Source organism: Pseudochaenichthys georgianus, chromosome 4 (assembly GCF_902827115.2).
Source record: "Pseudochaenichthys georgianus chromosome 4, fPseGeo1.2, whole genome shotgun sequence".
In the NCBI taxonomy this organism is placed as follows: Eukaryota; Metazoa; Chordata; class Actinopteri; order Perciformes; family Channichthyidae; genus Pseudochaenichthys; species Pseudochaenichthys georgianus.
The window spans coordinates 1,046,945-1,059,332 of NC_047506.1; the positions used below are offsets into that span (position 1 = coordinate 1,046,945).

The 12,388-nt window shown below is 43.4% G+C and overlaps 1 protein-coding gene across 1 annotated transcript in view; it reads left to right on the top strand.

Annotated features, from left to right (window-relative positions):
- Positions 1 to 5,474, top strand: part of agbl4 (AGBL carboxypeptidase 4) — a 195,864-nt gene extending 190,390 nt beyond the window's left edge. Inside the window, exons 4-5 of the mRNA XM_034081208.1 lie at positions 4,686 to 4,780; positions 5,384 to 5,474. Of these exons, the coding sequence (XP_033937099.1) occupies positions 4,686 to 4,780; positions 5,384 to 5,474 (186 nt within the window). The remainder of the gene's footprint in view (positions 1 to 4,685; positions 4,781 to 5,383) is intronic.
- The last annotated feature ends 6,914 nt before the right edge of the window (positions 5,475 to 12,388 follow it).

A 12,388-nucleotide genomic window follows, 5' to 3' on the forward strand; every position in this document is an offset into this window, starting at 1 on the left:
ACACACACACACACGCACACACACACACACACACACACACACACACACACACACACACACACACACACACACACACACACACACACACACACACACACACACACACACACATGTGGTCTAAATTGGTCCTGGTTTTAACGATCTGGCGAATCAGCCAACAGCAGTGTGTTTGAGTCTAATTCTGTACAATTCTGTGTGTTGTATTTAATCTGGTCTTGATTTAAAGTGAATCAAAGTCAAAGAGGCGCAACATAACACACGTGAAAGTTTTGGTGAGTTTAAAGCTTCTGTCCGCCTGAGGCAAACCAAATTGATCCTTGTGCTGGGACGTGTGTTAAGAGGTGGTCGAAGCAGATGCGCAATTTCTGAACATAGACAACCACAGAGAACAACGGTCATCCAACTTTCCTTACATCACCAGGCAGTTACTAAAGTACCGCTTAACACACAAAGACAGGTATGTGTGTGTGTGCGTTATGAAATAAATAACGATGTGGTGTTTCTTGTGAATACATTCATTTATTTATAACAGGTTAAAACAGGAAGCCAGGTTGCTGGAAATATTGAGTCTAGTCTGCTCTGATTGGTTAGCTGGCCGGCTCTGTTGTGATTGGTCACCCGCTTAGAGATGTCCCGCCCCTTAGCCTAAACAAAGGAATCCAATGGACGTGTTTCAGCAGCCTATAGAACACACTGCAGGACATGGAAACTCCCAAAAAGCATAGTCGGGCCTCTTTAAGGAAACACATGAAAAAGCAGCAGCTACTTCTCTTTAATATCATATTACCTGTTGTATGAGAATACTTTGAAGATGGCAGATACCACACTAAGAGATGTAGCCTTTCATCTTTAAAGAGGAACATGTTCCCCTGCTGTTCGGAGCTTGTTAGTCACTGTTCCAGCGTTCTTTTCCCTTCTCCTTGTCTCGTAGGTTGAACACTGACTTTTTGATCCGATGTTGAGTCACGAGATTCTCCTTTAATCCGTTAAACTTCAGTGAAACCTAAGAACCACGGAGACAGGCTGAGGCTTCAACGTGCCGTATGCTTGCCTCCCACCTGTCAGCGTCCTCTGCATCTGTCCGCTGGGCGCACTTCACTTGCTCTCCCTCTCAGTAATGTCTGTCTGCCACCTCTATCCATCACTTTGTAATTATCTTCTGTCCCGCCCTGCTTTCCCTCTGCTTTACTGTCCGTCTCCCGCCTTTCTGTCGTCTTATTCTCTGCCTTGTTTTTCCCTTTCTTGCGTCACCGTCATCCGTACGGCCTCTGAGTTAAACAGGCCGAACAAATAGATTACAAACAGTGGGTGGAGTGAAGCTAAGGAGGAAGACAATCTGAATTTATGGTGGATAAAGAATGAGGAAGGAGGCTGTGTAGTGAAAGGAAGCCAGTGGAGTCAGAGTGAGGCTGTATTTGCCTGAGGGGGAAAGGCTGAAAAGTAGCTCTCGCAACAGATGTGCGGGGCAGTAAAGTGTAATTGAAATGCCAGCAGCAATGGTCTTATCTCTCTGCTACAGGAGCCTGCTGCCAGTCTCAACATCAGTTAGATGTCATTTTACCTAAGTCTGAATCAGCTTGCCGCAATCCGCAATCCCCATTCCTCTGATGCTAGGCGGGAGAAAATGGATGAGGGGGGAGGAGAGGAGAAAGAAAAGGAGGGTGGGGAGTCTGTAATAGGATTTCAGGAGCACCCAGTTAACTTCCACCACCTGGACTTAGTTGGTAATTTGATATGCCCCATCAATAGGATTCATTTACCTCGCCGCAGTATTACCATTGCCATTTATTTGACTTTTTAAAAATTATATTTATTCATTTCTCTCTCTCTCTCTCTCTCTCTCTCTTTCTCTCTCTCTCTCTCTCTCTCTCTCTCTCTCTCTCTCTCTCTCTCTCTCTCTCTCTCTCTCTCTCTCTCTCCACATTTCCCTCCCGATCCTAATCGTGCATGCTGGAGGTTGGAGGAAGGAAAGGCTGTTCCTCGATATGTTTAGCTGAGAAAGAAAGTCCTTGGTCCAGTGGAGGTGGAGACAGACGTCCGCCCTGCGCTCCAGGCGAGGCTTAATGTTTGGGGGTGTCTTCTCTCTGGGGAGGAGAGTAATGTCCTCGCAGGTTAGAGGCTGCACTCCCGCGGGGGGCTGCCTTTTATCGGGAACTGTGTAACTGCAGCATGGGCTCATCTGCAGGACATTACAGCCGCCTTATCGGCTTACTGCTAATGTTAAAGGAGACCTATCATGCAAAACGCACTTGTTGATGTCTTTTCTACATAAAGATGTGTCCCCGGTGCGTCGGGGAACTCACGCAGCGTCAGGAAATAAAACCCTCTCTCTTTTCCTCCGTACCCAAATCTCTAAAAACGGGGAACAACGGAGCTGATCCAGATTTGCGTCCGATATGACGTACTATCTGAAATGTGGACCCACGGCCCAATCAGAAACGTTGCTATCAGAAACAACGCCCGACTGCTTTGGACGTAATATGGTCGGTGTTTACATTAGCATCGCTAACACTCAGAGCTAACCTGTACTGGAGAGCATGTGTGTGAAGAAGCAGGAAGTAGAAAGGAACTCACCTTGTGGTATAAGAGAAAGAGAGAAAGCCTTTGAGCTCCAGACTGTTTCAGATCCTTGATGATCCATGATATGGTGTTTCATCACGGCAGCATTTAGTTTAGACCAGGGTTGTCAAACTCAATTTCTTCGCGGGCCACATCAGCATTGTGGTTGCACTCAAAGGGCCGGTTGTAACTTTAAGATAATATATCAAAATACATATATAAATATTTAATATATATAAAATAATGTATTATATTACATTATTGCCTCTGCATTGGATTATTATCGGATAGGGTAATAACTTCATAATTAACTATGTCTGAAAGCAGAAGTCTAGGGCAAATCATTGCAGGTCTTTTCACTGAGAATGTTACAAAAATGATTTAAAAAATAATCTAATTCTGAGAAAAAGGCAAATTCTAAGAAACAAATAATATTTTGAAGAAAAAATAAGAGTAAAAAACTTGTTCTGAGTAAAAAAGTCAAATTCTGAGAAAAAAGTCAAATTTGAGATGCATTGTGGGATATGTAGTTTATGGGCAACGTGCTCCTGTAAATCGGCATGTAACCGTATAATAAACATATTATATTCTTTGCAAGCTCTTGAGGGGCCGCATGAAAGGAAGTCGCGGGCCGGATTTGGCCCCCGGGCCTTGAGTTTGACACCCCTGGTTTAGACAGTAGCTGCCGGGTCCCGCATGAGCTCAGACCCCTCCTCTTTAAAGCTTTATCCCCAAATCAGCACTTTAGAAACAGGAAGTGGAATAGAGAGATATGAGGCATGGCTAGAATGATCTGTTTGTGTAACGTGTGTGAAGTGAAACGATCTGCCAAAAGATGAAGATTAGCTCGATTTCTTGAAATACGATGGGATATTTAAATCAACCAGGATCAGGAAATGTTGTTAGAGAATAGGCCACACCTGCTCAAGTGTTCTGTTTTCTGACGTTAGTTAGTGATTTCCCAATAAATCGTGAGATACAACTCCAAATGAGATGTTTAAGAGTCTTTAACTTAACAAAATACTTAAGATGCATCGTCTAAAACAAGACCCTGTATCTTACTTCATTGTTGCTTCTTAAATTATTAGATCTTCTTCAGGGGGTCCGCGGGGTCTTATAAAGTATTAAAAGTTGATAAATCAATTTAGAGAAAATGAAGGATATTAAAAAGTATTAAAGGGCATTTCCCAAGGTGTCACATTTAGTAGCTTGTCTTCAATAAGTATCTAAATGGTCCAGAGAGGTTGTGTTCTACAGTCTGCCTGAATGTAGTCATGGCGTAGGTGTGTCGTGAGATTCTGTAGTTTATTGATGGCATCCCGTTGGGTTTGACGTCATCTGAACAGGACATCGCTCGCTCACTGCTTGATAGCGTGCGGAGGTCCGTTTACGCCGGTTGCTAAGCAACATCGTTATGGGGAAATGCAAGTCTGCGTCCAAATGGTTGGAAGATAAGGAGGAAGGACAATCAATACTGTGTATAGTCAATGTGAGGTAAAGTGTGTCGCCAAGGTAACCGGTTAGAACCCCAAGTGGAGATGAGGTCTTAAAATGTATGGGAAGGGTCTTAAAAAATGTCGACTTCAGGATTCCTGCATAGACCCTGATATCAAGTTTAAAGACATATTCCGACTCGATATTAGACAAATACGCTTGGCAAGATATCGAGGTGTTGTCGTGTGAGCTTTCTCTGGACTTTCAGGGTTTACATTTGACAGCGAATTATATAATTATAAAGAATCAAAGACAATTAATGGCTTTTTGGAACATGCTGTTTTAGTTTTTTAGCTTTTCAAATGCTCACATTTCGCTTGAATCTAATTAAATTGTCCAAATATAAAAGGTTCCCTGTGGTTTCTTGCAATTGAACAAAGTTGCACGCGAATGCATATCTGTGAGGCCTGACTGACTCATGCTTTTTCTTTGTTTAAAACACAAGGACGTTTCCTTTTAATACTTTATATACGTGTGCCAGCTCGTAGCCTCCTTTTACCCGTCTGCATATAACGACTAAAAGTGCTGACAAAATGCAGACATCCATAAAAACGGTGATCCGGAGCCAAAGGTGATCAATCTCCACTGGATTTTGTTTTTGTTGATTTTCATTTGTCTTCATTGTTTTTCAGAGAGTCATTTTCAACGTGGTCAACTTCTCCAAGACCAAGAGCCTGTACAGAGATGGCATGTCTCCCGTCGTCAAGTCTACCAGCCGGCCGAAATGGTAAGTGTCCAATAACAACATTTCTACGATTATTATATCGAAGAAGAAGAAGAAGAAGAAGAGGTACGCTTTGTACTTTATTATATTGTCATCTATATAATATTGATGTCTTTGCTCTACTCTGCAAAACTTTTCTTCTTTGCACAAGAGTAGACATTTCTATTTCCTACAGCACCTCTCTCTTATAACACACACACACACACACACACACACACACACACACACACACACACACACACACACACACACACACACACACACACACACACACACACACACACACACACACACACACACACACACACACACACACACACACACACACCCTAAAGACTGATACTTTGGATTTCCAGAGTGGATGCGTCCGGGCGCATTAGCATGTGATCCATTGGTTGCCAGTATGACGGCTGTCTGATGTAATAACGCTTGACTGATGGATGCAGCGGTGTGTGTGTGTGTGTGTGTGTGTGTGTGTGTGTGTGTGTGTGCGTGTGTGACTGTGAGTGTTTGAGTGTGTAGGTGTGGCAGGGGGGAGCGTGCCTGCTGAAGTGGGTCGAGGGGGGGGGGAACAGGGTGGCGTGATGAAGTGTTGCCGTCCAACAGGAGCCCTGACATCTGTCATCTGCTGATGGAGGGCATCCGCAGAAAGAGCCCGGCATCTGCCACCCTCAGCCATCTGCGCCTGCTAGCCTAGCGTAGCGTAGCATAGCATAGCGCCGGTCACAGGCTAATGGGAATAGACACCGGGCACGACACCGCAGACAGGAGAGATGAACTGCTGTCGGAGATACGGCACGGTGCAACATGACGCCGCTCATCTCCGCTGACTCTGTTTTGTGGTGTAGTTGCAACTTTGCACTCCAGAGTTTCTGTCATGCTCCTGGAGGTCTGGCTTTCTCTCGCTGCCAGCCACTAGCTTGATAGTGACAGCCGCATATGTAAAGGGAAGCAGGGCAAGTGCTGGCTGTAGAATTGCTCAGGTGAGGGGATAATGTGCAGCGAGGCATTAATGATAAAAGAATACAGACGGGGTGAGCAGGATCCCAATGTGAATCCAAGTCTATTCATTCATCGACTTTTCCACGAACCACTCGCATGCTTTTTGGGGTTTTCCCTTTCCTTTCCTCTAGTGTGTTATAGGTTTTAGTGCATGTCAATGGTCTGCAAAGTATAACATCCAGAGGAAGTTTAGGCCCGAAACGCCTCCATTGGACTCCTGTCTTTAGACTAAGGGGCGGGACATCTCTAAGTGGTTGACCAATCACAACAGAGCCGGCCAGCTGACCAATCAGAGCAGACTGGGCTCTGGTTTCAGACAGAGGGTGAAAAGAGGTGCTGCAGCACAGGCAGTATGAGATGAGAGGGATTAGTTTTAGCTATGAAAGGTGCTTTACAAATACAATGCATTAGTACTCATATTTAACATGTCACAGGAGGCACAACATATGAACTTGAACATGGACTTCTCCTCCAAACATGGTTCAAACATGTTAGCTTCAGTGTTGACTTCCTGTCTCTTTTGTGACGTACCACTAAACTAAATTGTTGTGCTCGACAAATGTAAACGTACTTCCTTAGTGTTAGAGAATAATTCTGTCTTTACTCCTAAATATTTAAATATTTTCTGTGTGTTGACATTTACGACCAGCCCTGCTCCTTATCTTCCGTAAGGAATGTGATAATGCAGTCGTGTGGTGATACTATAACTTTTATGGCTTGACCTAGCGGACATAGGGGGTTTTACGACTGTGAGAACGCTGGCTTTCTAAGCTCCACAGATGTGAGAGACATCTCCTGTGTCTGCAGATGTTTACGCCCATCCCCAATATGTGGGTCGGACTCTCTGTAAACTAGTTAAAGGGTCTACCAAGATGCGAGGCGGATCAGAATTGCCATGGCAACCCACCCGTGCAGTCAGAACCTTTTGCTGCTGTGACTTGTGATGTGAATTCTCCGGCCGTATCCTTGATATCAAAGCTCCAGCTCTCCTCGTGTCTCCCTGAGTCCTGACTCTCCATCGCTGCAGAAGTTCCCCTTACACTTAGCAGTGGTCTCGTAGCGAAAAACTGTTTGGGAAAATGTAGCATTCATCTTTGCCGTGTAATAATGTCAGTTAAAATATTTGATGCCAGTAATTATTATCCCACGTTCTGAATGGATTTGACATCATCTTGACGGTGTTAATCTGAGCTTTGTTGGGTCGCTTAGGTCCCAAAGCTTTCCTTAATACACTAATCGTGCACCCCTGGCCATGTTTATGTTTTGATAAGCTCTCGTAAATAGCTCTTTAAGTGACGGACACGGCAGGAGGCAACGTGGATGAGGCCTACTCCGATGACCTCCCCAGGCTAACTGTTTTAACCGCCCTCTCAGCACTGTGCCATCTAAAAGGCATCCTGCGTCCTGCACTTATGGAGCCATGTTCAACCGTCTGGGGTTTCCAACACCACAGCTGACATTGTTTGTGTCCCCACAAAGTGGTCAAGATGCTTTTAACACAACCTCCTCTATTTGACTTTCCACCGGCACAACAAAGCGCAGACAGCTCCTAAAGTAGCAATCTTCTTTTTGACAGTTACAGATATGGAATAAATAAAAAAGGCAGAGCGTGGAGAGCTCCGCCTGTCTGATCCGAACTCACACAGGACAGGATGAAGAAGGTACAGAGAGGGAGAGGTGGGAGAAGAGAGGCAGGGAAAACAGACGGAGAGGGGGGAAAGTACAAGAAGGAGAGATTACTGAGACAGGTAGACAGGGAGGAGAGAGGGAGAGAGGGGGGAGAGATGGCTCCCCCACCACCCACCACCGCTCGTCTGTATTTATCAAAAGCCACGTCAGTATGAGCCCGGGAGTTGAAGCCGTTATCTCCCCGTGCAGGAGCCTCGTGTCCCGGGGCCGAGGCATCTCTGGGCGCCCGAGGCTTGGCTGGTCTCGGATAAACTGAGAGACAACTGGCAGATTACAGTCCTGCTACAGGTGGAGGGATCTGTCCTGCATCCCTTCCTTCATCCCTTTCTTGATCCCTTTTCCCTTCCACCGCTCACTCCACGACTCCTCGGGCCGTGAGACATCAGAGTCCACAGAGGCTACGATGTACCGTATCATCTGGCATTTAAACGCAGCCACTGGTGACATGTTTGGTATATCATTTCATCTCGTCTTCCCTTTTGCTCCATGTGCGGTCGTCGTCTTTCGTGCCACCCTCCATGTTTGCCCCTGAATTGTTTTGGTCCCGATCCTTCCTCGTGCTTCCTGGTTTGGTCATCTTTGTCATCGGCAATCACCTTTTTGATTAAAGCTCGTTCAAAGTACCAGACCTTTTGTCTTTTTACTGCATTTGGGTCCCAACATCCTGACAGTCCTCCATCCCTCCCTTCCTCCCTTCCTTGATCCCTTTTTCCTTCCATCACTCACTCCATGACTCCTGAGGCCACAGAGGCTAAGATGTACCGTATCATCTGGCATTTAAACGCAGCCACTGGTTACATGTTGGGTTTATGATACCTGATAGAAACCTAATTAAAACGGCCACAGTGGTTTGAAATGTGTGACAGATTATGTGAGCGCATACACTTCTTAAATGTGCGTCGAACACCAGGTTTACCCATTTGCAACGCATTGGAAAGTGGTGGCAAGGCAACGCAAGTGTATTTATATAGCACTATTCAACACAATTCAAAGTGCTTTAGAAAAATGAAAGACATTAAGAACATTAAGAAATAGTGCAGCTATTAGGCAAAGATAATAAAACATGAATAACAGGTACATGAATAGAAGCGACGGTGGAGTGTGAGATGTGAATAGTTCAATTAAAAGCAGCGGCAACAAGAAAAGTCTTCAATATTATTTGTCGGTGTGAATCCCATTCAATTATAGCTTTATCCCAAAATGATCACCCTCATTCTGTGAGTTCCTAAAAATATAAAATCGTTGATATGAAATGGGCTCTCCCGACAGGTGGTAACCGACTTAAAGTGCATCGTGTGAGAAACAAGAATCCCACAAACAGAGAAAAGGAGTCCAGGTGTTTATGAGACAGAGGAAACCATATTTTTTCGTAGTGGTTTGTGGAAACAACGACCCCCCCGACGACACTCTGTGCCAGCCGGGCTCCCCGCGGCCTGCTCGTTGTTAGACTGCTGGAGCAAAGGATTGCCCGGTATTCTTATTTTCCAAGATAAGCTAATTAGAAAGTCAGAGAGCGTGGTGTAATGCAGCTTTTGGGGGTGGGGGTGGGTTTGTGGGGGGGGGGCTTTCATGAGGCTGAATGCATCGACCAACAGATGCTTCACGAGGTGTGGAGAGGAGGAGCAGGAGGAAAGGGCAGCATACCTTTAGCAATAATACGAAATAGGGTCCCAACTAACATCGTTATTATGTATATGAGAAGCTGAATTAGTTAGTAGATGGTTCAGTTTAGGAAATGTTAAAGGATAGGGGACATCTTAAGTTTACAACTGGATGAAACAATGAAAAAAAGATATTCAGGGTTGCAATAATTACACAGATTGGTTACTTGATTCTGATTGGTCAACTTGGACATTTAGGAGGCTGTTAATTCTCACTAACAGACCGCTTGCTAAGGAGGATTATGGGATGTACTGTATATTGGTGGAAAGCAATAAACGTTGGATTCATGACGGCCGAATTATTGCCAGTAGAGAAAAGAAAAAGTCTAATAGAGAAGGAAAGAGGTAGTAAGGAAGTAAGGGAACATCAGAAGACGACAGACAGGAAGTAAGGGAACATCAGAAGACGACAGACAGGAAGTAAGGGAACATCAGAAGACGACAGACAGGAAGTAAGGGAACATCAGAAGACGACAGACAGGAAGTAAGGGAACATCAGAAGACGACAGACAGGAAGTAAGGGAACATCAGAAGACGACAGACAGGAAGTAAGGGAACATCAGAAGACGACAGACAGGAAGTAAGGGAACATCAGAAGACGACAGACAGGAAGTAAGGGAACATCAGAAGACGACAGACAGGAAGTAAGGGAACATCAAAAGACGACAGACAGGAAGTAAGGGAACATCAGAAGACGACAGACAGGAAGTAAGGGAACATCAGAAGACGACAGACAGGAAGTCAACTCAAACGTAAACACATGGGCTCTTAAGACCATGATGCAATCCATTTACCTTTAAGCAACATCCGTATTAACATTTGTTTCTTTATGTGAATCTAAATCAAACCCAATGTAACCGTTACAAGTTAAAACACACATCTGAACATAACATTCCCATGCCTATTAGGTCTGTGATTTATAACGAATTGGAAATGTTCTGATGAGTCGTGTCTCTTTTAATTAACTCCACTTCTCCGTCAGTCGGTGGAGGTGTGTGGTTAAAAATAGCTGCACCTCTAACTGAGCTAGCAGATGAACAGTCGGAGGAAACGGGTTGCCAAGCGCTGCTTCCAAACTTAGAGCCAGCCAACCTTCATCAAGGGTACACACTTTTTCCTTTTTTTTATGTACGGAAAAACAGAATAGAAAAGTGCTTTTTAAAAATCCAACTTAGTCAGAAAAGCAGACAGACAATCAGTCGTCAGGGCGATGTTGCTTTCCGACCAAAATCCCGCCTGTGATGCAACACATCGAGGTATTCTATTTGGAGACGTCTGCCTCTCCGTGGCGAGGCGTGTTGGCAGTAATTGTTCTGTCAATCAGCCCAGCATCCCCTGCCACTTGTTAAGCTCTGCAGAGGGCGATGGGTAATACCTCAAATACCTGTACTTTCTACTTCTCTCATGTTCAACACAAATACCTGTACTTTCTACTTCTCACATGTTCAACACAAATACCTGTACTTTCTACTTCTCACATGTTCAACACAAATACCTGTACTTTCTACTTCTCACATGTTCAACACAAATACCTGTACTTTCTACTTCTTACATGTTGAACTCAAATACCTGTACTTTCTACTTCTTACATGTTGAACTCAAATACCTGTACTTTCTACTTCTCACATGTTCAACACAAATACCTGTACTTTCTACTTCTCACATGTTCAACACAAATACCTGTACTTTCTACTTCTTACATGTTGAACTCAAATACCTGTACTTTCTACTTCTTACATGTTGAACTCAAATACCTGTACTTTCTACTTCTCACATGTTGAACTCAAATACCTGTACTTTCTACTTCTTACATGTTGAACTCAAATACCTGTACTTTCTACTTCTTACATGTTGAACTCAAATACCTGTACTTTCTACTTCTCACATGTTGAACCCAAATACCTGTACTTTCTACTTCTCACATGTTGAACCCAAATACCTGTACTTTCTACTTCTTACATGTTGAACTCAAATACCTGTACTTTCTACTTCTCACATGTTGAACTCAAATACCTGTACTTTCTACTTCTCACATGTTGAACTCAAATACCTGTACTTTCTACTTCTCTCATGTTCAACTCAAATACCTGTACTTTCTACTTCTCACATGTTCAACACAAATACCTGTACTTTCTACTTCTCTCATGTTCAACTCAAATACCTGTACTTTCTACTTCTTACACGTTGAACACAAATACCTGTACTTTCTACTTCTCTCATGTTCAACACAAATACCTGTACTTTCTACTTCTCACATGTTGAACTCAAATACCTGTACTTTCTACTTCTTACACGTTGAACACAAATACCTGTACTTTCTACTTCTCTCATGTTCAACACAAATACCTGTACTTTCTACTTCTCTCATGTTCAACACAAATACCTGTACTTTCTACTTCTTACACGTTGAACACAAATACCTGTACTTTCTACTTCTCACATGTTGAACACAAATACCTGTACTTTCTACTTCTTACATGTTGAACACAAATACCTGTACTTTCTACTTCTCACATGTTGAACTCAAATACCTGTACTTTCTACTTCTTACATGTTGAACTCAAATACCTGTACTTTCTACTTCTTACATGTTGAACTCAAATACCTGTACTTTCTACTTCTCACATGTTGAACTCAAATACCTGTACTTTCTACTTCTCACATGTTGTACTCAAATACCTGTACTTTCTACTTCTCACATGTTGAACTCAAATACCTGTACTTTCTACTTCTTACATGTTGAACTCAAATACCTGTACTTTCTACTTCTCACATGTTGAACTCAAATACCTGTACTTTCTACTTCTTACATGTTGAACCCAAATACCTGTACTTTCTACTTCTCTCATTCTCCAAACAGCTGGTTCCTTTAGTCTGAATGTGTGTTGGTGCGTGGTCATTATTCTTTAGAGTCACTGCGTGCCTATTGGTTGGAACACGATCCGTGTATCCATCACTTCCTGGTCTTCTCTAAAGAAGAGGGACCAATGGAAACGTTGTCATGTTGCCGTTGGTCACCATGGAAACATTCATTAGCTAACAATGACATTATTGTTCTATTGATATAAAGGGAGGTCAGGTACTCTTTAAAACAGCTGCTAGCTATGGGTACTTTTTACTGAAGTACACTTCAAAGCCTCTTTACTTTGACTTGAGTAAAGAAGTTTAGTCAGTACTTCTACTTTTAGCAGAGTATTTTTAAACACAAGTATCTGTAGTTCTACTTGAGTAAAGGATGTGTGTACTTTTGCCATCTTTG